We start from the raw sequence: 24,582 nt of genomic DNA on the forward strand, positions 1-24,582 counted from the left end.
AGAATTATTTAAAGGTAAGAATGCCACCAAACCTAGATACTGCTGCCTTCCTTGACTCTTTAAATACCAAGTATTTTTAAAAGTTATTTGTTATTTGAAAGATTTTTTCTAAAATTCATCGTAATTTCCTGGAATAAGTTGTTTTTAAGGCATGCCCATCTTTACACCCAGAATATGGTCTCTATTAGTTCCCACTGAAAGGAGCAAGGCTTCCGTAGAGAAGTGTTTGATCCTAAGTATAGGGCAAGAACTGTACAAGATGAGCCTGTGACTTCTAGTTGTATTAGGAAGTTAGAAGACTATTGTCATTTACTAGGTTTATGTCAAAAGAGCTTTTGAGCTATGTTGGGAGTTCCCATGTGACTTCTAGTTGTATTAGGAAGTTAGAAGACTATTGTCATTTACTAGGTTTATGTCAAAAGAGCTTTTGAGCTATGTTGGGAGTTCCCATGACCAGTTCCAAGTTTCATGATTTGTTAGAATCACTCAAGAGTCATTATACTCAGTTATACTTTATTACTATGAAATGACAAAAATTAGCAAAACAAAAGACATACAAGGTGAAATCTGGAGGAAACCAGGTGCGAGCTTAACAAGAGTCCTTTCCCAGTGGAGTTGAACAGGATGCTCTTAATTTCTCCAGTAATGAGTTGTGACAACATGTGTAAGATGTTGCCTACTAGGGAAGATCTTTTGAGCCTAGATGTCTGTGGTTTTTATTGGGATCAGTTATACATACCATAATTAATGAAGTTTCAGACCTCCTAAAGAAAACCTGATTTTACCATAGTCCTGTTGTTCATATAGACTACTTCGACAGACTGATGCAGTTTGATTCAAAGCCACAAGAATGCAGAACACTTACCAGAACGTTTCAGGAGTTCATTTTCCAGGAGCTGTTAGAGTTGAATGTGTTGACCCAAAATTATGTTGAAGGCTAACCCCCATTCCCTCAGAATTTGACCCTATTTGGAAATAGGGTCATTGCAAATGTAATCTGATAAGATGAAGTCATACTGGAGGAGTGTGGACCTTTAATCCAGTATGAGTGGTGTCTAAGAAGAGGAGAGAAGACACAGGCACAGTAAGAAGATAGCAGTGTAACAACAGAGACAGCAGTTGGCCTGGGAATACCAAGGATTGCTGGCAACTCCAGAACCTGAAAAGACAAGGAAGGATTCTCTGCAAGTTTCAGAGGAAGTATGGCCCTGCTGACATCTTGATTTTAGATTTCTAGCGCTCAGCAGAACTGTGAGATAATAAATTTATGCTGTTTTAATCCATGCAGTTTATGGTACGGTGTTATGGCAGCCTTAGGAAAATAATACACTAACCAGTGGCCACAGTAACAAACCCTTTTTTGGGAATGTGCAAGGTTTGAACGGTAGGCTTGCTGAATTAACTATTGCCTTGACAGGAGTCAAGCATGAAAAGGCTTCCACTGGGCAAAGATGGGACAGTTTGAGTATTGGTAAGAATAATAACTATAGTGGGTTGAAACATACCAAGTATATTTAGCCCATGAGTTTATAATGATACTTAAAGCAAAACTACTTGCCTACCAGTAGAGGATCCTTGTTAACCAACTCATTTTGGAAGCTGGTTAAAAAAAAAAGGTGGGGGGAAACATTAAGCATTTATCCCATCTTTCCTGTAAAAATGCTATCTATTACTAAGTAACCAAATACTAGATAGAGAAATTTCTCTTTCTAGAAATATTCCAGCTAATTAAAGAAGAAAGAATAATAGAATTAGGTAATTATTTATAACCATTTGGTAATCTCTAAGGAACCTTAGGCTGCTAATATCACAGAACGTGACAACCAGATGTTATAAAGGTACAGACAATATGAATGGTTCCCACTCCCCCAAAATAAACCTAATCTGGTCAAACTGCTAAATCCAACCACAATCTATAAGAGCTACAGAAGGCAGAGGAATATATTAAATCATCATAAGGGTGTAGTCAGCCAAATCCAGACATGTGGAAAATGGTAAATAACTGTTTTCTTCAACAAGTAAATTACAAGATAGATACACACAACTGTAGATTAAAAGAGATTTAAGAGATGTCATCCAGGGGCGCCTGGGTGGCTCAGTCGTTAAACTTGTCTGACTTCAGCTCAGAGTCCTGGGATCCAGCCCTGAATCAGGCTCTCTGCTTGGCAGGAGGCCTGCTCGTCCTTCTCCTACTCACCTTGCTTGTGTTCTCTCTCTCTCTCTCTCTCTCTCAAATAATAAATAAAATCTTAAAAAAAAAAAAAGATGTCATCCAGTCCTGATATGTGAACTTCATTTGGATACTGATTCAGTGTTTTTAAAAATTGGCATAATTGTAAATTTGAACATCAGTTGGGTATATTTGATTATATTAAGGAATTACTATCGCCCTCGATCTATAAGGACGACAAGAAGCCTGGTTTGGATGCATCTTCTCTCTCTTTATTTCCTCAAGTCTACACACTTATATACGTTTACATGACCAATCAGTGAGCAGGGTAAGGAGGGAGCGAATCAGGCTGTGCACCTAAACGATCAATTTCGCTAGCAACCAATGCTGTTTACTTCCTCTTTGGGCGTTCGGCTTAGTCTCACGAGGCAATCCTAACCTGGCAACTAGCCAGGCGCCATCTTTTAATGGCGGAGGCCACCCTGGCCAGGGGCCTGCCTCGGACAATTACTTTAAAATTTCTTATATGTGGACGCGTGGGTGGCTCAGTTGGTTAAGTCTGCCTTTGGCTCAGGTCATGATCCCAAGGTCCTGGGATCGAGTCCCACATGGGGCTCCTTGCTCAGCGGGGAGCCTCCTGCTCTCTCTGCCTCTGCTCTGCCGCTCTGCCTGCTTGTATTCTCTCTCTCTGACAAATAATTAAATAAATAAAATCAAAAAAATAAAAAAAAATAAAATTTCTTAAATGTAACGATATTATGGCTATTTTTAAAAAATATTTTTAAAAATTTTATTTGAGAGTGCATGTGAGAAAGCAGAATTTGTGGGGAGGGAGACAGAGGAAGAAGAGTAAATTGGGCTTCCCACTGAGCAGGGAGCCTAACATGGGGCTAAATCCCAGGGACCTGAGCTTAACCAACTGAGCCACCTAGGCATCCCTCTTTTTTTTTGTTTTTTCCTCGTTTTTTAATGTAAGCATTTATAACTCCAGATTTCCTTGTTAGCACCACTTTTGTTGCATCTCATAAGTTTTGTATATTAGCTGTTTATTTTCATTTGTCTCAAATATTTTGCAATTTATTTTGTGATTTCTTCTTTGACTTCTTGGTTGTTTTTAAAGTGTGTTGTTTAATTTGCACAAGTCTGTGGATTTTCCCAATTCTCTTCATTTCTAACTTCTTCCTATTATGATCACAGGAAGTACTGTGTGTGATAACCTGTTTTTCTTAAGTTTACTGAAACTTAACTTGTGGCCTAGCATGTGATCCATCCTGGAAAATGACCCAGTTATACTTGAAGAATATATCTGCTTTTGTTGGGTAGAGTGTTCTATATACATGTGTCAGATCTTGTTGGATTATTGTGTTGTTTATATCCTCTGTTTGCCTTATTTCTTTTTGTGGGGTACTGAAGTCTCCAGATATTATAGAACTGTTTCTCTCTTTACTTCTGTCGGATTTGCCTCATATATTTTGATGGTCTCTCATTAGGTGCATAAATATTTGTTATGTCTTCTTGCTGTATTGATCTTTTATAAGTCCTCCTTTGTCTCTTTTTTGAATTAAAGGTTATTTTATCAGTTAGTAGTATAGCTATCTTTGATCTCTTTTAGTTACTATTTGCATGGATTATCTTTTTGTATTCTTCTACTTTCAATCTGTTTGTGTCCTTGGATCTCAAGTGACTCTTGTAGACAGCATATTGTTGGATTATGTGTTTTTATTGTTCTGCAAAACTTCTTAGTCTTTTTGAAGAATTTAATCCGTTTACATTGATTGTAATTACTGATAAGGATTTCTATAGTTTTGCTGTTTGTTTTCTGTATATTTTATCACTTTTTTCCCTCATTTTGTATTACTTTTGCATTTAGTTGATTTTCTTAGTGAAATGTTTACATTTCTCATTTTCTTTTGTGTATATTCTGCAGCTGCGTGTGTGTGTTTGTGGTTACTATGGGGATTGCATTTAACATCCTAACGTTAAAACAGTGTAATTTGAATTTATACTAACTTCAATAACATACAAAAATTCTGCTTCTTTGCTGGTCTGTTCCCACCCCTTTCAGTTGTTGATTGTATCTTTGTACATTGTGTGCTCCAAAACATAAGCGAATTCTTTTACTCCATGCACTTGACAACAAAGTAAACGTCAAGGTTGGTAACTGTACATTACCTCTGAAATTACTCATATCAGAGAGATCCTATGATAATTGTCTTTATCTGATTGACTTATTTCGCTAGCAGAATACCCTCTAGTTCTATCCATATTGTTGCAAATGGCAATATTCCTTTTTTTTTTTTGGATGGCTGTGTAACATTCCATTGTGTATATACCACATCTTTATCCATTTCTCTCTTGATGGACATCTGGGTTCTTTCCATAGTTTGGCTATTGTGGACATTGCTGGGTACAAGTGTTCCTTCAGATCACAAAGATATAAATGTTGTATCTTTGGGGTAAATACTTGGTAGTGCTAATGCTAAGTTGCACTATTTTCAACTTTTTGAGGAAGCTCCATGCTGTTTTGCAGAGTGGTACACCAGCTTGCAGTCCCATCAACAGTGTAGGAGGAATCCCCTTTCTCCACATCCTGACCAACATCTTTCATTCCCTGAGTGGCTAATTTTAGTCATTCTGACAGGTATGAGGTGGTATCTCATTGTGGTTTTGATTTTTATTTCCCTGATGCCAAACGATGAGCATTTTTTCATGTGTTTGTTGACTGTTTGTATGTCTTTGGAGAAATGTCTGTTCGGGTCTTCTACCCATTTCTGGATTGGATTATTTGTTCATGGGGTGTTAAGTTAGATAAAATATAGATTTTGGATACTAGGCCTTTATCCGATAAGACATTTGCAAATATCTTCTCCCATTCCACTGGTCGTCTTTTGATTTTGTTGACTGTTTCCTTTGCTGTGCAGAAGTTTTTTTTTTTTTTTTTTTTTTTTTTAAGATTTTATTTATTTATTTGAGAACGAGACAGAACATGAGACTGGAGAAGGCCAGGGGGGAGAATCAGACTCCCTGTGGAGCTGGGAGCCCGATGTGGGACTCGATCCCAGGACTCTGGGATCATGACCCAAACTGAAGGCAGTTGCTCAACCAACTGAGCCACCCAGGCGCCCTTTGTGCAGAAGCTTTTTACCCTAATGAGGTCCTAATAGTTCATTTTTGCCTTTGTCTCCCTTACCTTTGAAGATGTGTCTATCAAGAAGTTGCTGCAGCCACGGTCACAGAGGTTGCTGCCTGTGTTCTCCTCTAGGATTTTGATGGATTCCTGTCTCATGTTTAGGTCTTTCATCCATTTTAAGTCTATAAAGCATATGATGTAAGGAAATGGTCCAGTTTCGTTTTTCTGCATGTGACTGTCTGAATTTTCCCAACATCACTTGTTGAAAAGATTGTCTTTTTTCCACTGGATATTGTTTTTTCCTTTGTCAAAGATTAGTTGGTTGAATAGGTGAGAGTCCATTTCTGAGTTGTGTATTCTGTTCCATTGATTTAATGTGTCTGCTTTTGATCCAGTACAATACTGTCTTGATGATTACAGCTTTGTAATAGAGGTTGAAATCCAGAATTGTGGTGCCATCAGCTTTGGTTTTCTTTTTCAACATTCCTTTGGCTATTCAGGATCTTTTCTGGTTCCATACAAATTTTAGGATTATTTGTTCCAGCTCTGTGAAAAAAGTGAATGGTATTTTGATGGGGATTGTATTGAATGTATAGATTGCTCTGGGTAGTATAGACAGTTTAATAATATTTTTTCTTCCAATCCATGAGCTTGGAACGTTTTTCCATATTTGTGTCTTCAATATCTTTCATGACTGTTCAATAGTTTTCTCAGTACAGATCCTTTGCCTCTTCGGTTAGGTTTATTCTTAGGTGTCTTATGGTTTTTCGTGTGATTGTAAGTGGGATTGACTCCTTAGTTTCTTTTCTCTCTCATTGTTAGTGTGTATAAGTGCAACTGATTCCTGTGCATTGATTTTATATCCTGCCACTTGCTGAATTACTGTATGAGTCCTAACAATTTTGGGGTGTTGCCTTTTGGGTTTTCCACACAAAGTAACATGTCATCTGCAAAGAGTGAGAGTTGGACTTCTTTGCTGATTGGGATGCCTTTTATTTTTGTTGTCTGATTGCTGAGCCTAGGATTTCTGGTACTATGTTGAACAACAGTGGTGTTAGTGGACATCCCTGCATTGTTCCTGATCTTAGGGAAAAGGTCTCAGCCTTTCCCCATTGAGAATGGTATTTGCTATGGGCTTTTTGTAGATGGCTTTTATGATATTGAGGTTTGTTCCCTCTGTCCCTATACTGTGAAGAGTTTTATTTTTTTTTTTAAAGATTTTATTTATTTATTTGACAGAGAGAGATTACAAGTAGGCAGAGAGGCAGGCAGAGAGAGAGAGGAGGAAGCAGGCTCCCTGCTGAGCAGAGAGCCCGATGCAGGACTCGATCCCAGGACCCTGAGATCATGACCTGAGCCAAAGGCAGCGGCTTAACCCACTGAGCCACCCAGGCGCCCTGTGAAGAGTTTTAATCAAGAAAGGATCGTGTACTTTGTCAAATGCTTTTTCTGCATCAATTGAGAGGTTCATATAGTTCTTGTTCTTTCTTTTATTAATGTAGTGTATCTCATTGATTGATTTGTGGATGTTGAACCACCCTTGCAGCCCAGGAATAAATCCCACATGGTGGTGGTGAATAATCCCTTTAATATGTTGTTGGATCCTATTGGCTAGTATTTTGTGAGAATTTTTGTATCCATGTTCATCAGTGCTGTTGTTCTTTAATTCTCCTTTTTGATGGGGTCTTTGTCTGATTTTGGAATCAAGGTGATGCTGGGCTCATAGGGAGAGTTTGGAAGTTTTTCTTCCATTTCTATTTTTGAAACAGCTTCAGAAGAATAGATATTGGTTTTTTTTTTTTTTTAAAGATTTTATTTATTTATTTGAAAGACTGAGATCACAAGTAGGCAAAGAGGCAGGCAGAGAGAAAGAGGGGGAAGCAGGCTTCCTGCTGAGCAGAGAGCCCCACATGGGGTTCGATCCCAGGACCCTGGGATCATGACCTGAGCTAAAGGCAGAGGATTTAACCCACTGAACCACCCAGGTACCCCTAGGTATTAGTTCTTCTTTAAATGTTTGTTAGAATTCCCCTTGGAAGCCATCCGGCCCTAACTCTTGTTTAGGAGATTTTTGATTACTGCTTCAGTTTCCTTGCTGGTTTTGGGTCTGTTCAGGTTTTCTTTTTCTTCCTGTTTCAGTTCAGGTAGTTTATATGTCTCTAAGAATACATCTGTTTCTTCCAGATTGCCTAGTTTGTTGGCGTGTATTTGCTCATGATATATTCTTATAGTTGTTTGTATTTCTTTGGTGTTGGTTGTGATCTCTCCTCCTTGATTCATGATTTTATTTATTCGAGTCCTTTCTCTTTTCTTCTTGATCTTGGTAAGTCTGGATAGGGGTTTATCAATCTTATTCTTTCAAAGAACCAGCTTCTAGTTTTGTTGATCTGTTCTACTGATCTTTGGCTTCTTTTTCATTGATTTCTATACTGATATTTATTCATTCATTCATTTAAAAGATTTTATTTATTTACTTATTTGACATAGAGAGAGATCACACGTAGGCAGAGAGGCAGGCAGAGAGGGAGGGGGAAGCAGGCCCCTTGCTGAGCAGAGAGCCTGATGTGGGGCTCCATTCCAAGGCCCTGACATTGTGACCTGAGCTGAAGGCAGAGGCTTAACCCATTAAGCCACCCAGGCACCCCTCTGCTCTGATCTTTATTATTTCTCTTTCCCTTCTGGTTTTAGGCTTTATTTGCTGTTCTTTCTCCAGCCCCTTTAGGTATACTTTTAGGTTGTGTATTTGAGACCTTTTTTGATCTTGACAGATGTTTGTATTGCCATATACTTCCCCCTTAGGACTGTTTTTGCTGTATTCCAAAGGTTTTGAACAGTTGTGTTTTTATTTTTACTTCCATTATTTTTTTAAATTCTTTAACTTTCTGGCTGACCCATTCATTCTTTAGTAGGGTGCTCTTTAACCTCTATGTATTTGAGTTCTTTCCAAATTTCCTCTTGTGATTGAGTTCAAGTTTCAAAGCACTGTGGTCTGAAAGTATGCAGGAAGTGATCCCAGTCTTTTTATTCTGATAGAGATCTGATTTGTGATCCTATATGTGATCTGTTCTGGAGAATGTTTCCTGTGCACTTGAGAAGAATGGGGATTCCGTTGCTTTTCGATGGAATGCTCCGAATATATCTCTGAAGTCCATCTGGTCCAATGTGTCATTCAAAGCCCTTGTTTCCTTGTGATCTGCTTAGATGATCTGTCCATTGCAGTGAGGGGTTTATTTAAGTCCCCTACTATTATTGTATTATAATCAGTGTGTTTCTTTAATTTTGTTAGTAATTGATTTATATAATTGCTCCCATGTTAAGGGCATAAATATTTACAATTGTTGGATCTTCTTGTTGGATAGATCCGCTAATTATGATATAATGTTCTTCCTCATCTCTTGTTACAGTCTTTGGTTTAAAATCTAATTTGTCCAATATAAAGATTGCCACCCCAGCTTTCTTTTGGTGTCCATTAGCATGATATATGGCTTTCCACCCCCTCACTTTCAATCTGGAGATGTCTCTTTGGGTCTAAAATGAGTCTCTTGCAGACGGCATACCTATGGGTCTTGCTTTTTTATCCAATCTGATACCCTTTATCTTTTGATTGGGGCATTTAGCCCATTTACATTCAGAGTTACTATTGAAACATGGGAATTTAGTGCCATTGTATTACCTTTGAAGTCACCATTTCTGTATATTATCTACGTTCCTTTCTGGTCTGTGTAATTTTTGGGGTCTCTCGTCTCTTAAGGGTTCCCCTTTAATATTACTTGCAGGGCTGGTTTAGTGATCACAAATTCTTTTAGTTCTTTTTTGTCCTGGAGGGTTTTTATTCTCTCCTATTTTGAATGACAGACTTGCTGGATCAAATATTCTTGGCTGCATATTTTTCTCATTAGGACCCCTCCACCTAGATTTTTTTTTTAAGATTTTATTTATTTATTTGAGAGAGAGTGAGAGAGACTATGAGAGGGGAGAAGGTCAGAAGGAGAAGTAGACTCCCCATGGAGCTGGGAGCCCAATGCGGGACTCAATCCCAGGACTCTGGGATCACAATGTGAGCTGAAGGCAGTGTCTTAATCAACTGAGCCAAGCAGGTGCCCCCCATGCCCTAAATTTTTAAAGGATGTTTTTTGCTAGGTAGTTAGAGGATATTATTCTAATATTCTATATTAGTAGTTATTTTCTTTTGTCCTTTAACTGTCATTCTGTTATGTCCTGGTTTCTTTTGTTTCTGTTGAGAAATTTGCTGTCAGTCTTAATGTTTCTTTGAAGGTCAACTAAATTTTTTCTTGAATTTCTATGAATTTTTATTTTCCTTCACTCCTTCCTTTCATAGTTTAATTATGATATTGTAGCATGGTTTTCCTTGGTATATTCTGCTTGAAGTTGGCAGAGTATATTGAATCTCTGAATTGATTTTTTTCATCAGTTTTGTAAAATTCTGTTATTCCCTTTTTGAATATTGGTTATATCTCCTCTCTTGTCTGGGACCTCGGTTGTATGTATATTAGACATTTTGATCATGTCTTCCATTTCTCTTAAACCTCTCCTCTAACTTTTCCCCTAACTTCTACTCTTCTTTCTGTCTTCTTTCCTACTTTCTTTCTCTTACTATAGTTCAGTATTTCTTACCGACTTAGTCTAATAATTGTATGGTCTGCTGTGTCCAGTTTGCTATAATTCTAGTATATTGAGTTCTTAATTACATATATTCTGTTTTCCAGTTCTACAGTGTACATTTAATTATTTCTATATATCCTAATTCATTGGTGAAATTTTTCATTTCATCAGTTTTGTCCATTTTCTCCTCTATTTTCTTTAGTATGTTATTCAGAATTATTTACAGTTGTCCTTGTGTGTTAAATCTTACTCGATCATCTGTGGATCTGACTCTATGTAGTTTTCTCTTAATTATTGGTCATATATTTATCACTTAGCATATTTAGTAATTTTTTATTGTATGCCAGACCTTATGTATGAAAGAACATTGAATATGAAAGAACATATTTAGTAATTTTTTGAAAGTAATTGAAAAGAATATGAAAGAACATATTTAGTAATTTTTTATTGTATCCCAGACCTTATGTATGAAAGAACAGAAGAGGCTTCAGATAGTGTTACCTTCCTGATATGTTTTTTTCTGTTGTTCAAATGACTGAGGGACTTACTTTTTTCCAGTTTATCAGGAGTTGAGCTGTGTTAAAGTATAATAAAACTCCATTTCCTATACTTTTTTTTTCTTAAATTGAGAACCTAGTGAATAGCTGTTTCATTAACCCTGAAAGATTGTTGGAGACCCATCTCTACAGAGATTCACAGTATAGCTTTCAAGACTGCCAGCTTACACTGCTTCAAAATCTGACAATTGTCTTGGTGGCTCAGAATTCCCAAGGTACAAAAAGAGTTTCCTTGGGGTTCCTGGCTGGCTCAGTTGGTAAAGTATGCGACTCTTGATCCTCAGAGTTGTGTTCAAGCCCCATGTTGGGTGTAGAGATTACTTAAAAATAAAATATTAAGAAAAGGGAAACAGTGAGTTTCCTTGAAATCAAATATACCTTCTCAAAGTATGACCAGCTCCTGGTGTGTCTTTCCAGAGATATTATATTAGTCCTTTTCAAGTTTTTTAACCCACAGAAATCAGGAAATGAAAATCATATGTGACAGTCAGTAGGTAAGAGCTAACAAATCAGTTGCTATCATTCTATTAGGAGGCCCTAATGCATCTTTAGTTTGAAAAACATCAGAGACTTTGCAGATGATAATGTAACTTAACTCCAAGAGAATTTTATTGCATTATTTGTATTTTTTAAAATCACTTTTTGTTAATGAACATTTTGGGGTATTTTAGAATTTAAAGTTCTGAATCAAAATGGTAGAGCATAATGTCAGCAACTACTTGAAAATAGTTTTTACTTTATGAGGAAACTATACTTTTAGCAATTTGAAAAGGATTCCTCTGATCAAAAAGCTTTTATATGTTTTGTACTCAAATTTCAAGTAATAGCATTTTCTGTGTTCTTTTAAAAAAATGATAAAATTTCAGTTCTGTTAATCTTACCCAAAATGATTTTGTAGCCATTGATACTTCTTTAAGTTTGATGTTATACTGCGTATTGAAATTTTAATGAGTGTTTGTACATGTATGTATGAGAGTGATATCACTGTAACATGTTTCAAAAGTTGGATTCATAGAATTTTTGACTGAAAAGGACTTAATTTTATAGATAATTCAAGTGAAGCTCCAGAATATTTAGGTTACCTACTAAAGGTCTTATGGATAAATAATGGGAAATTTGAAACTAAAAGTGAGACTCCTTTTCCCCAAATCTAGTATTTTTAAAATTAGGTTTGATGATGGTTATTATAGAAAGTTTTTTAATCCTTCATTATTTCTAAAAATAGATAATTGTGTTATAAATGTTTTTTTATTAAAGTTGTTTTTGTTACATTTCTAAGAATACCATCTCAGTATTTCATAGTTTTCAATTTTTTTTTTATAGCGCTGGAAAATATTTAAATCTCAACAAATGAATTCCACACTTGAATTCTGCCGCATTCCTGTGCCACCTCCTCCTTTAGAAAACTGATCTTAGAACAGAGGTAAAATTATGGAATTTAACTTTTTAAAGGGTAAAGAATGAGTTTTCCACACAATTAGACATGTTAGAATTTTTGGTTATCTTTCGTGCGTAGCTTCTACTTATTTAGCAGTTTTACCTAAGAGACTTGAAATAATCGTATCTTAATTATTCCCCTGAGTTTTACTTTTGAAAGTGTTTCCTTTTTAATAGTTGTGCCTTTTAACCTTGTTGCCAGGTATTTATAGTTATTGAATAATTGAATATATTCTGCAAAATCATATTATGTAGCTACACTGAGATAAGTACTGTCCAATAGAATTTCTGTGATGATGTCCATGTTCTATGTCTGTGCTCTCCAGTATGGGAGACAGTCGCCACATATAGCTCCTGAGCACTTGAAATGTAGCTAGTGCAACGAAGGAATTGAATCTTTAAATATTATTTTATTTAAATTCATTTAAATTTAAATAGCCACATGTAGCTATTGATATATATATCAATATATCATATCAATATGAATATCAATATATTCATATTGAATGGTGCACTGTAGGTTTTTTCTTAAAGAAGTTATTTATAATAATCGTGTGTCTTTGAATGCTTAAATTTCAGAATTATACCTTGAAATATTTTCATAATTGTTGGCCTAGTTTGTAAAACCACTTTTTACTATTTCATATGTTTCGCTGATAATTGTATAGCTTTGTTTATCCAATAACGTTGGTCTACTAGAAATGCTTGAGAGCAGTTTTCATAATTAGTTTTTCTCACTGATGTATTATTTAATCTTTAAAAAAAAACCTTTGAGAAAAATAAAATATGATGAAAACAGGGAGGAAGGCAAACCATAAGAGACACTGAAGTCTAGGAAATGCACTGAGGTTTGTTGGAGGGGAGGTAGGTGGGGGAGAAGACGTAATTGGATGATGCACATTAAGGAGGGCACTTGATATAATGAACACTGGGCGTTATATGCACTGATGAATCACTAAATTCTACCCTGGTAACTAGTAATAGACTATATGTTAACTAAATTGCATTTAAGGAAAGAAAAAAAAAACCTTTGATGTAGGTACTTCTGTTATTCCCTCTTTATTATTTATTTATTTTTGTTGTTGTTAAGATTTTATTTATTTTTTTGACAGAGAGAGACACGGCGAGAGAGGGAACACAAGCAGGGGGAGTGGGAGAGGGAGAAGCAGTCTCCCCGCTGAGCAGGGAGCCCAGTCCAGGGCTTGATCCCAGGGCCCTGGGTCATCACCTGAGCCGAAGGCAGATGCTTAATGACTAAGCCACCCAGATGCCCTATTATCCCCTTTTTATAAATGAGGAATCTGAGGCCATAAATCAGTAAAATTAATAAGTTACTTTTCCTCTGATACATAGTTTGTAGGTCATAGAATTGAAATTCAAACTCAGGCAATCTAGTGCCCATACTGTAACCATTAGGCTCTACTGCCTCTTATAATCTCATTTTCTGTAAATTGACAGTTTGTTGGGGAGAAAAAAAAAATACATGCTTACTGTCAGCTAAGACATAGTCTCTACACATGTAGGCAATGGAAAGCTTATTATTCTTGGATGAGTTCTATGATTTTGCTTTCTGGCAAATAGTTATTGACTTCTTTCAGATCATGTTCCAGCAGTTTATTATTTTGCTCATTATGTTGTCTTCAGGGCTTGCTAATAAAAGTTGTCATTAGTGTGGTCACCAAAAGGATAACTATTTTCTGTGATATCTTTTTGCTTTTAAGATTTTATTATTTTTTTAAGTAGTCTCTAGGCCCAACATGGAACTCAAATTTGTGACCCTGAGATTGAGTTGCATGCTTTACTGACTGCACCAGTCAGGCAGCCCTTAATGTTTGCTTTTAAATGTAATTTTTATATCCCAGGTAAGGGGATGGATATAATATGTAACAGAAAAAAACTTCAGAATTATGTATTGTATGGATAAGTAAAGAGAAAACCTGAAGTACTTCTGTAACTGTATTCACAGCTACCTCTAGATACTGAGATACTGGGAATAGTTCAGAAATCCATATTTACAAATTTCTCTGTAACTATACAATTCTGTTTTCAAATAAAGGTACTATTTTTAGGATTTTAAATGTAGTAAGTAACTTACCCTTGTAGAAAACTGAAGCCCAGAGGATTTAAGTGATTTGTCCAAAGTCATATAAGCCATGTGGTTCATTGATTGAATGAACACGCATAATTATCTGCCATAAGTCCAGATACCTTACTGTGCATGTTAGCTTTGAGTACATAGTGAACATTCAGATGTGAGCGAAACCAACAGATCCTGTTTTCATGTAACTTGTTATCTATCTTGTTGGGGAAGACAGATAATAACTAATAAGTAGTAAGATCTAAGAAGCAAGGTATAAAATCCAAAGCACTAGGAAATGAACATATTTGTTGGAATGGAAAATACTAGAAAAGGGAGAAAGGAATGCTGTTTAGATAAAGTTGTTAAGACTGGCTGGCTGAGACTGACAGGACTGGAAGAAACCAGCTATGCAAATAACAGTAGTAGGACAGCATTCAAGGCTGGCACAGTCTATACAGAATCCCTGTGGTAAAGGGTTGCACAAAGCTATGGAAAAAATGGAAAGGTGAGTATGGCCAGGATATAGAAGGCTGTGTGGGGAATAGTATGAGTTATAAGAAAGGACCAAGGTACATTTTTCAACTGTTGGTTTTAGAGTAGACATTAAATTAAAATCTGAGTTCTGCCAGTTAAACCGTGTTACCTTGTGTGGGTCATTTGACCTCTTTACACTTTAATTTTCTTGTCTATTATTTGGAAATAACAAAGGCCATATTAATAGTAGCATATAGTTTCAGGAAAATTAAGTATATAATACTTGTAGCAAACATTTATAGTGGTTATTTTGTGGTAAGAACTGTTCTAAGTATATAATAATTGTATGAAATTAGTACTGTGCTGCTGTTTTCCTTTTCAAACTGAGAGAAAGGAGGCCAGAGGAATTAAGTATAGCTAGGAAGGGGGTAAGAGGGCTTACACATAGCTGTACTAAGTGACCTTAAACTTAGACAGTCGGTTTCCAGAGTCCATGCTCAAAGTGTGTTCTAGAGATCCCTTAAGTAGTTTGGTAGGGTCAAACAGTATTTGTTGCTTTCATTGTTCATTCTCTGATAAATATAGAGTGAAGGTTTTCATCAGCCAGTTAAATGCAGAAGTAATTATGAGATTTGCAAAATATGTAAAACAATAAACACTACTTTCCTGCCTCTCTGCCTACTTGTGATCTCTGTCTGTCAAATAAACTCTTTAAAAAAATAAAAAAGAGAAATCCAGTAATAGAGATACAAGAGTTTATTTTTCAGTTCCATTTTGTCTATTGGAAATAAGTCCTTTTTGTCACCACTAAAATGAAATTATGCTTTTCTTCCTTACATGTTAATAAATTTATCATTAAGTGTTTACCTCCTTTTCTGGAGCACTCTTCAGAGAATGTGTAAAGTTCTGTTTTTCCCCTTAATCTTGTGGTCCACTGAGTTTGTTGGAAATAATGAAGTGATAAAGAGACGTTACAAGTTATGTTAACAAAACAACCCCTTTTGTTTATACCTTCATAAGAGACTTGAGAGGAATGGAGATGTTAGCGGGAGAAACTAACATAGGTTTTGCTTTACTGTACTTCATTTGAAGCTTAATAAAAATGTAACCCAGATTACTTATCTTCCAGGTGCTTTGTAAGTAAAAAACATTTTTATTGTCAGTTGCTGTTGAGGTGTTTTAATTTCCAAAGACTTGGTAGGAACTCTCAGAGCAAATACTGTAGCAAGCCTGGAATTTTTAGTTTTCATACTATTGGGAAATGTGTATCTAGCTTTGAAAAGGGATACCAGTCCTTTCTCTGCATTGTAGCCAGATGAGCTTTTCTTTTCTTACTTTCTTTCTTTCTTTTTTTTTTTTTTTTTTAAGATTTTATTTATTTATTTGACAGAGAGAGAGAGAGAAAAAACAGGCAGGCAGAGTGGCAGGCAGAGGGAAGGAAAGAAGCAGGCTCCCTGCTAAGCAAGGAGCCCGATGCAGGACTTGATCCCAGGACCCTGGGATTATGAACTGAGCCACAGACAGCTGCTTAAGCGAGTGAGCCACCCAGGCGTCCCAGATGAGTTTTTCAAGCCTTGAATCTTATTATTCATCTGCTTAATAATGCTTAATAATTATCTGCTTAGCCCTTTCCACACTTAATGCAGACTGCAAATTCCCATTTATACCATTTTCCCACCTTCAACTCTTGTCCCTTGCTTTCTGTGTTCCTGGTCTTCTTTTAGATTCTATAACTTCTAGGTTTCTTCTTGTGACAGGGCCTGTATATAGGTCATTGCCTTTTTCTAGAATGTTCTTTTCCAAATTCCTTAACTCTATTGGTCTTTGTTACCTCAACTTACCTTAGAGAAGTCTTTTTTGATTCCTTCATCAATATTAGGTTCCTTTTATTATGCTTTTGTGTGTCTTGTCTTCTTACTCTTCATCCCGTTCCAAAATTTGTGTTTAGTCTCCTACACTAGATAAATGATCTGTTATATAGTAAAGCTATGTCTGGTTTTGTTTATCATTGTATTACCAACTATTAGCATAATGGCTGTTATAGTTGGTGTTTAAGAAATATTTATGTTTTGGATCAATAAATTTCTGACTGATTCTTGCCTTTGCTTTTTAGTCAGTTGCTTCCTTGAGTTCTGAGAAACTATCAGAGGCAGCTACCTTAGGATATTTAGACAGTTGTTCATAAAAATTTTTTTATTGAGGTATAATTTGCATAGAGTAAGAAGCACATTAATCATAGTCATATAATGGAATACATTTTTAGGTGAAGAACTAGGTTTCAGAAAGTATTTACTATCACTTAGTTGGTATAAAAGAAAGAAAGGAGTTCTGACATTGATTTGAATAATCATTGTAATAAATGTATGAAACTTAGAAAATGACTTTTTTGAAGGGCATTATCTTTTGGATGTATGGTTGTGCTCTATTTTGCAAAGTTATTTTTTTATTATAATTTTTTATTTTTTTATTAATGCATAATGTATTATTAGCCCCAGGGGTGCAGGTCAGTGAATCGCCAGGTCTACACATTTCACAGCACTCACCATAGCGCCTACCCTCCCCAGTGTCCATAACTGCCTCCTCCCACCCCGCCCCTGCAACCCTCTGTTTAGGTTTTGTGAGATTGAGAGTCTCTTTTGGTTTGTCTCCCTCCAGATCCCATCTTCTTTCATTTATTCTTTTCCTTCCCCCCCCAAATCTCCCATGTTGCCTCTCAACTTCCTCATATCAGGGAGATCATATGATCATTGTTTCTCTCTGATTGACTTATTTTGCTAAGCATAATACCCTCTAGTTCCATCCACGTCGTTGCAAAGTTATTTTTAAGAGTCTCATTTCTTCAGAGCAAGAGTCTGTAATTTGGGTGTCCATGTCTATTAATAATGGGCTTTAGTTGATCTGAACTCCCAGAAATTGCTTGCAAAATTGAGTATGTGTAGGTATGGCATTTTAATTTTTATGTAGTGTTCCTTAATCCTTTTTGTCTTAAAGCTTGTTGTGGAACATTTCAAACTTATAACAAAGTGATGATAATAGTGCAGTGAAATTTGTGTACCAGTTATTCAGCTTGAGTGGGTATTAATTCATGGCCAGTCATGTTTCATCGATACCTAAGACACTTACCTTACTTGGTTCCCTCTGCCCCTGCCCTGATTATTTTAAGGCAAATCCCAGACATTATTTCACCAGTAAATAGGTTAGTATGTAACTCTAAGAGACAAGCACTATTTAAAAAATAAAGTAACTATAATACCATTATCAAATATAAAATAGCCTATAATATTTCCTTAATATAATCAAATAACCAGTCATGTTCAGCTTTTTCCAGTCGTGTCATGTTCTTTGTAATTGTTTGAATCAGAGTCCAAAAGAGAGTCATTCTTTGGCTATTGATTTTTTTTAATCTCTCTTAATCTATAGGTTTCCCTACTGTCTCTTTTTTCTCCGGCAATTTATTTTGACTAAATTCATCAGTCTATCTTTACAACATTTGCTACTTGAAAATAAGGGACATGTTTTACTCTTTGTATTCCTCCCTTATACTTGATATAGTGCATTATATAGAGACATTGAAGAATCCTTTTGGAATTGAAGGGTAGAATAAATCTGATTCCTTTTTTTTAAGGTAGAAATTTAGTGTGAAATTTGACACAGTCTTAGGAAATATTATCTTTTTAATAAAGAAACTTTTATTTCAGCTGCTTTGAAGATGTTTCCTTCCCCCTCAAAGAAGTTCTTTATTTCATCTAGTTCTTTTGAGCCTTTAAATTTAATTAAAAATGAAGACCTTTTAATTGTCTTCCTCACTTTAAAAATAATACGTGCTATTTTTTTTCTATAATTCAAGGTTACCTGATTAGAATATCCTCAATATTCCTTCTCTCAGAGGTAGACAGTTTAATTTAGTATATATGTGCCAGGCTTTTTTCACATTTTATATGTATTTTTAATGGAATTATAGTTTACATAATTGTACAACTTGCTTTTTGTACTTGGACATCTTTCCATTATAGAAAACATATAAATCCATTTTCTTCAAAGGCCTTATTCGCATAGTACATATACATTTATAATCAGTTTGCTGAATATGTGACCCTTGATTTCGAGCTTTTCTGTCTTTGTCATTCATAATCTGTCACATGGTTTGTTCTGTGATATGTAACTAATTCCAGTTGTATATTTGGTAGAGGCTCTCTAAAGGTAGACTTTTCATTCGTCTTAGGTAACGTGTAGTTTGATTTCACTAAACTTGTTTTAGCCACTTTGAAATATGATTGTCGAGGAGAATATAAACTTATTAGGGACAGGGTGCCTGGGTGACTCAGTTGTTAGGTGTCTGCCTTCAGCTCAGGTCATGATCTCCGTGTCCTGGGATTGAGCCTCGCATAGGGCTCCCTGCTTAGTGGAGAGTCTGCTTCCCCGTCTCTGCCTGCTTGTGATCTTTCTCTCTGTGTCAAATAAATAAATAAAATCTTAAAAGTATTAGGGAAATAGGTTTCAAATGTACCACTAAAAATAGAATTTATTTCTTAAATACAAATTTGTTTTAATTGAGCTCCAGTCTGAAGTATGTGCTAGGTTAGTTTCTTTGTTTAAGAAAGGTGCATATCGTTTACCTTTGGTAGTTTAAGTACCCAATGCTATACTCAAGTTCAGTGCTTTTTTCTTTCAGAAATAAAAGAGGAATAGAGGGTAGAAGATGCTGGGATCTGAACGTGGTGTTGTGGAAGAATGGTTATCAGAATTCAAGGTAAGTTGGATTGAGGATAAGAGTGTGTCCTAGGACTCTGTATGTCCGTCATTCAAGCAATGAATACAGGTGTTCCGTGGAGAAACGGAAATAAATGCTATGATATGAAGTAGAAATGGCACAAAATGAAATTATGTGTTTCTATATTTGTAATTCTTTAAAAAGGCACTAAGGTGAATAATGACTAGAAGCTAATATATAAAAATGAAAATGGGATTGCTGAGAGGTTATATGAATTTTTAAATACATTCAATAAAAGGGGAAGCTTCCAAACTTCAATAAGGCACAGATGTAGGATTTGTGCCTTACATTTTTATTTCCTGTAATTAAAAATCACCCACTGATTTGATTTAAAACAGTAATTTCTGAATACTACAGAAATAAATGTTTTGTAAACATAAAATCCAAGAATTAAAATATATCCTATACTTATTTTTCTTAGAGTAGATTATTTAGGGTGACTTAATTCAGCAAATCTTGATATAATGTGTGATTTCTAATCATTTTTCTTGGTTGAGTAGTTTGAAGAACTATATACTATAACATTCTAAGTTAATTTGTTTTATTAATTCTTGTGGTTATTTCTTGTGTTTTTTTTTACTTTTCTTAGTTGACTCTATCTAAATCTTTTCAAGAGGAACTGAGGATAAACAGATTTCCTCATTTTCCAAATACTAAGTTTGCTTTTGATTTCCTTGGATGTTTCTTTTAGGCATTACCTGACACTCAGATCACCAATTATGCAGCAACTTTACACCGGAAAAAAACACTGGTACCAGCCCTCTATAAAGTTATTCAAGATTCAAATAATGAGGTAGGAAAGTTTGTAAGAAAAACAGTTTTAACATAGTAAGATGAAATATGTGTACTAAAATGCATATGTAAGTTTTGTAGTTCTCCTTTCTCTTTTTAAAAACCCTTCTTATGGGACTGGAAAACCTTCTGCTGTGTTTCATTCTGATAGTTGCTTTGGCTTCCCTTTGCCCTCCCTCTTACTATTTTAAATGTTTTGATCAGGTTTGTTTCTGTTCAGGACTGTATGTTTTGATTCTTGATTTGAATGACCATCATCTCATTGGGTTACTTATTTAATTTGAAACTTCTCTGTTTCCTGTTTGGAATACTTCCTTTTCTGGAATTCGAATTTTAGCCATACACTGATTCAAAGTTTTTTATTTTAAGTATTGTTTGCAGTTGTTCTATTGATGATACAGAACTGTGTATATTTCTCCTATCTGTGAACTCAAGCTGGTGACATGAAATGATGCTGCTAGTAAATTAGCTTGAAATAATTGGAGAAGCACTATTTAGCGTAAGTAGTAAAGATCAGTAAACTTAGAAAAAGAGTTTCCTATTACTCAACTTTGCTATTGAAGGGGGAAGTGCAGCTATTTTATCTATATGATAATTTATGCAAAATACACACATTGTCTTTCCATTAACACAATAGTATGACACAGTTTTATCACCACTGGATTCGTGTATGCTTTAAAATGAAAATGAAAGGAACACACAGGAAAGTAGCTTCTTATCTTCCCAGATACAGCCTCCAAGAGTGCCTCTGCTGTGTACTGGAATGAGTTTGAAGAAGTTCAGGTAATCATTTCCTAACCAGCAGCTTCATTTAAAGTGCATCTTAATTTTTGTCCTACCACTAAAAGCTTGCTTATTGACCTCCTTCTCTCCTGTCTCCTAAACTTGGATTGGCTCTCAGTTAGGCTGGCATCTGTTGCTATTTGTAGCAGCAACTGCAGGATTCATTTGCTTCTTTTTCTCTTGCTGTGTATTTATGAATGTTTTATAACTTTAGGTGTGGTAATATGTATTATATATATATATTCATATCCTTTTTGGTTAGGAGTTTTCAAAATTCTGTTTGAATAATGAATGTGTGTATTTCCTGCCCCTTGTTTTGCACTGTCTTAACATTTAAGCTTTGCTTGTTAAAATTTGTTTTATGCTTTCTCTTTAGATTGTAAGCTCTTCACGGGCAGTGGTCTCATATTCTATATTTATTACTTTCCTAGAATATATTTTGTCATGTACATGATAAATGCTTAAATATTAATTAGAAGAATAGTAAAACACAAAATGACTTTCTGAAATGCTATCATATTCGTTAGGACTCATAAGTATATAAAAAGGATTGGTTTCCTTTTGTCCTTTATACTTTAGAGGATATGACATTAAAGTTATCACATTTCTTTATAATGTAATACTTTGCAATACTTGTATTGGAGACCTTGTCATGGCTAGAACTGGGAAAAATTACAGCTTGAGCAGTTCAGGCTCAAAATAGCAGTCACTGTAATCATCCAGTTACCAGAGCAGATCTGTTTTTCCATGTCTTCTCTTGTCAGTTCATTAAGTTCTAACCATGTCATCCTATTTCAGAAAAGCAGAATGTTTAGCTCTATAGCATCACAAACCAATTCTGGACCTTAGTCCTATAAGGAAGCCCTGTTAGTCCTGATTTTGTTATATTCTGAAACACAGTCAACTGTTTTATTTAGTTAACAGGAAATTATTTCACAAAATTATCACATGCCATATATAATATTAATTGAAACATGACAGTCTTATGAACAGTTTTGCTTTAAAGACCTTTAAAGTTCTTTAGAGGGGCGCCTGGGTGGCTCAGTGGGCTAAAGCCTCTGCCTTCGGCTCAGGTCATGATGCCCCATATTGGGCTCTCTGCTCAGCGGGGAGCCTGCTTCCTCCTCTCTGCCTATTTGTGATCTCTGTCTGTCAAATAAATAAATAAAATCTTTAAAAAAAAAAAGTTCTTTAGAAAGTGAATTTCCTAGTTCGGTATTATATATCATATCCAACCTGTACTGTAGCTGAAGTTTTGATCTCTAGACTAATGTAATGCATAGTTTTTCTCCTTTCCCTTGTTCCAGATCCTTCGGACACTCTAGCAGTTACTCTAGCAGTTAGTTCTTCCATTTCAAGGAGCTCTCCATCCAGTCTGTTAATCCTATCACCTTTTCCTGATTTGATTGCCTTTCCTTATTCCCTCACATATTTCACTTCTCTCTTCACCCAGCTAAATTTTCATGGTACATCATAGTCTGTTTCCTTGCAAACATTCTTATCTCCTTTGCTTCTCATTCCATTAATTTTTCTTCTTTGGGAAAATCTCAACACTGGATAAAACCCAGCTGTTCATCTTCATGCTTGTACCTGAGCAGCTGAACATACTTGGAGAAATCCCCTGCAACAACAACTTTGTTGACTTTCTCCACTTTTATCTTTTATTTATTTAGTTTTTGAGAGAGAGAGAGAGAGAGATTGAGGAACAGAAGCAGACTCTGGCTCAGCAGGGAGCCTGCCACAGAGTAGATACGGGTCTCAAAACCTGAGCTGAAATCAAGAGTCAGATGCTTAACCAACTGAGCTTCCCCGGGCGCCCCTGGTCCTGCATTTGAAGTGCATAAAGTTGGGGCGCCCGGGTGGCTCAGTTGGTTAAGTGTCCTAACTCTTGATTTGGGTTGAAGTTGTGATCTCAGGGTGCTGGGATTGAGGCTCCCCATTGGATCCCCTGCTCAGCGGGGAGTTTGCTTGAGGATTCTCTCTTTCCATTTCCCTCTCTCTAAAATAAATCTTTTTTTTTTTTTTTTTTTTTTTTTTTTTTAAATGTAGGACTAAAAATCTCAGTCACATAATACTGTCCTGCAGTCTTGCTTTACCTTCTTGGTACACTGTCCCCACTGTGGATTTTACACATTTCCTTTTTTCATTAGTCTTACCCTCCTTTCCATCATCTTCAGCTTGCTTTCTATAGCATTAAAAAAGAAGGAGGTAATTGGGAACTCTCTTTTCATATCTACCACTTTACCAGCTTCTCCACCTACATTCTCCTGCCTTTTCTGCTGCGATGGATGAAGTGTCCCAGTTTGCATCGAAGACTGTCTTCCACTTAGGCCTGGATCACAGCTTCTCTGGCCGCCTCAAAGATTGTTCCTGCAATTACACCTTTTCTTTCCCTCATCATTGATTTCTCACCAAAAGTTATTGGATTGCCAGCTACTCCTCCTCCCCCTTTAAAAAAAAAAAAAAGGCAGAGTAAAAATTTTGGTTTTGCTATGCCTAATTAAAATGTGGTTTCTTACATGCCACTGTGTTTCTTGCTACTGAGGAAGGGAACTTAAGGTCTTTATAACAGAAGCAAATTGTAATTGGGGTGACTGGCTGACTCATTCGGTCAAGTGTGTGACTCTTGATCTCAAGGTCATGAGTTTGAGCCCCACGTGTGGTGTAGAGTTTACTTAAAATAAAAAAGAAAAAAATTGTAGTTGTACCATGGCTAATAAAATTTAGAGACAGTGATTTTGGAGTCTCTACTGAAGAGAAAAATATTTTGAAACACGGAAATATATTTTTAATAAATAAATTTATGAGAACAGTGATCTTTAATTCCCCAAAAGAGCTGATTGTTTTTGTCAGTACTTTAAAAAGATGTCAGCAGTTGACTATTTTCAGAAATTACTTCATCACTGACACTATGTGGAAATATGCTATCTGTAATTAAACAATCTTCCACCTTCTACCCTCCACCTTTATTCTAGTATAAGAAATGTGGTGTAGTGGGAGTCAGCTTGGGTGTTGGAAGACCTGAATTTTAAGTGTCTTCTTCTACCACTACTTCTGTGACTTTGGGCAAATTGTCTGACTGGTCGAGATTTCTGTGTAAAGGGAAAATTGGAATTTTTAAAAGATTTTAAATATTACTGGGGTGCCTGGCTGGCTCAGTTGGAAGAGTATGTGACTCTTGAAGTTGGGGCTGTAAGTTCAAGCCCATGTTGGATGTAGACATTACTTAAAAATAAAAAAATCTTTAAAAATATACTATAGTAGTGATTTCAAATAAAGAGCCTTAGTAGTTACTAGATACTAGGGTATGTTTATTTGTAAATTTTTTTTAGCTTTCCTTAAGAGCTAAGCTTATTTCCTCTAAATACATTAACTGTATGATTAACATTGGATTTGTTTACTTTTAATTTACAGTTGTGAAAATACTGACTTATTCTAGAGTGTTAGATTATTATAGACATATATAACTACCTTTAAGCAGATTTCCAAATGTGTATGCATTATTTAATCATTCAGAGTTAAGCATATAAATACTGAATGATACATTTTTTAAATTAAAATTTAAACATAATTTTATAGTTTCCTGTCAGTGTTTTGTTTGCACTGTAAAATCCTACCCAGTTTTGTATAGACTAGTTATTTCAACAAAACCATCTAGATTGGTAGTAGGAAAAAGGGAGAGGTTTATTTAAACGACTTGTTTTCTTTAGTTTTCAAGGTGATGAAGATCCTCATAAGTCATAAAGAAACTATGAAAAATTAAAC

The 24,582-nt window shown here is 35.6% G+C and overlaps 1 protein-coding gene across 12 annotated transcripts in view; it reads left to right on the forward strand.

The window, feature by feature from the left end:
* Positions 1-24,582, forward strand: part of HYCC2 (hyccin PI4KA lipid kinase complex subunit 2) — a 73,236-nt gene that overhangs the window by 13,644 nt on the left and 35,010 nt on the right. For 9 of the 12 annotated variants that reach the window (XM_059168440.1, XM_059168439.1, XM_059168449.1 and 6 more), the window contains 3 exons: positions 11,804-11,903; positions 19,144-19,221; positions 19,934-20,035. In XM_059168440.1, the coding sequence (XP_059024423.1) occupies positions 19,171-19,221; positions 19,934-20,035 (153 nt within the window). In that variant the 5' untranslated portion in view covers positions 11,804-11,903; positions 19,144-19,170. Of the gene's footprint in view, positions 1-4,700; positions 4,812-11,803; positions 11,904-19,143; positions 19,222-19,933; positions 20,036-20,761; positions 20,818-24,582 lie in introns of those variants that run through there. The other 3 variants (XM_059168442.1, XM_059168446.1, XM_059168450.1) reach the window with 2 other exon arrangements.

Source organism: Mustela lutreola, chromosome 3, assembly GCF_030435805.1.
Source record: "Mustela lutreola isolate mMusLut2 chromosome 3, mMusLut2.pri, whole genome shotgun sequence".
Taxonomy (NCBI): domain Eukaryota; kingdom Metazoa; phylum Chordata; class Mammalia; order Carnivora; family Mustelidae; genus Mustela; species Mustela lutreola.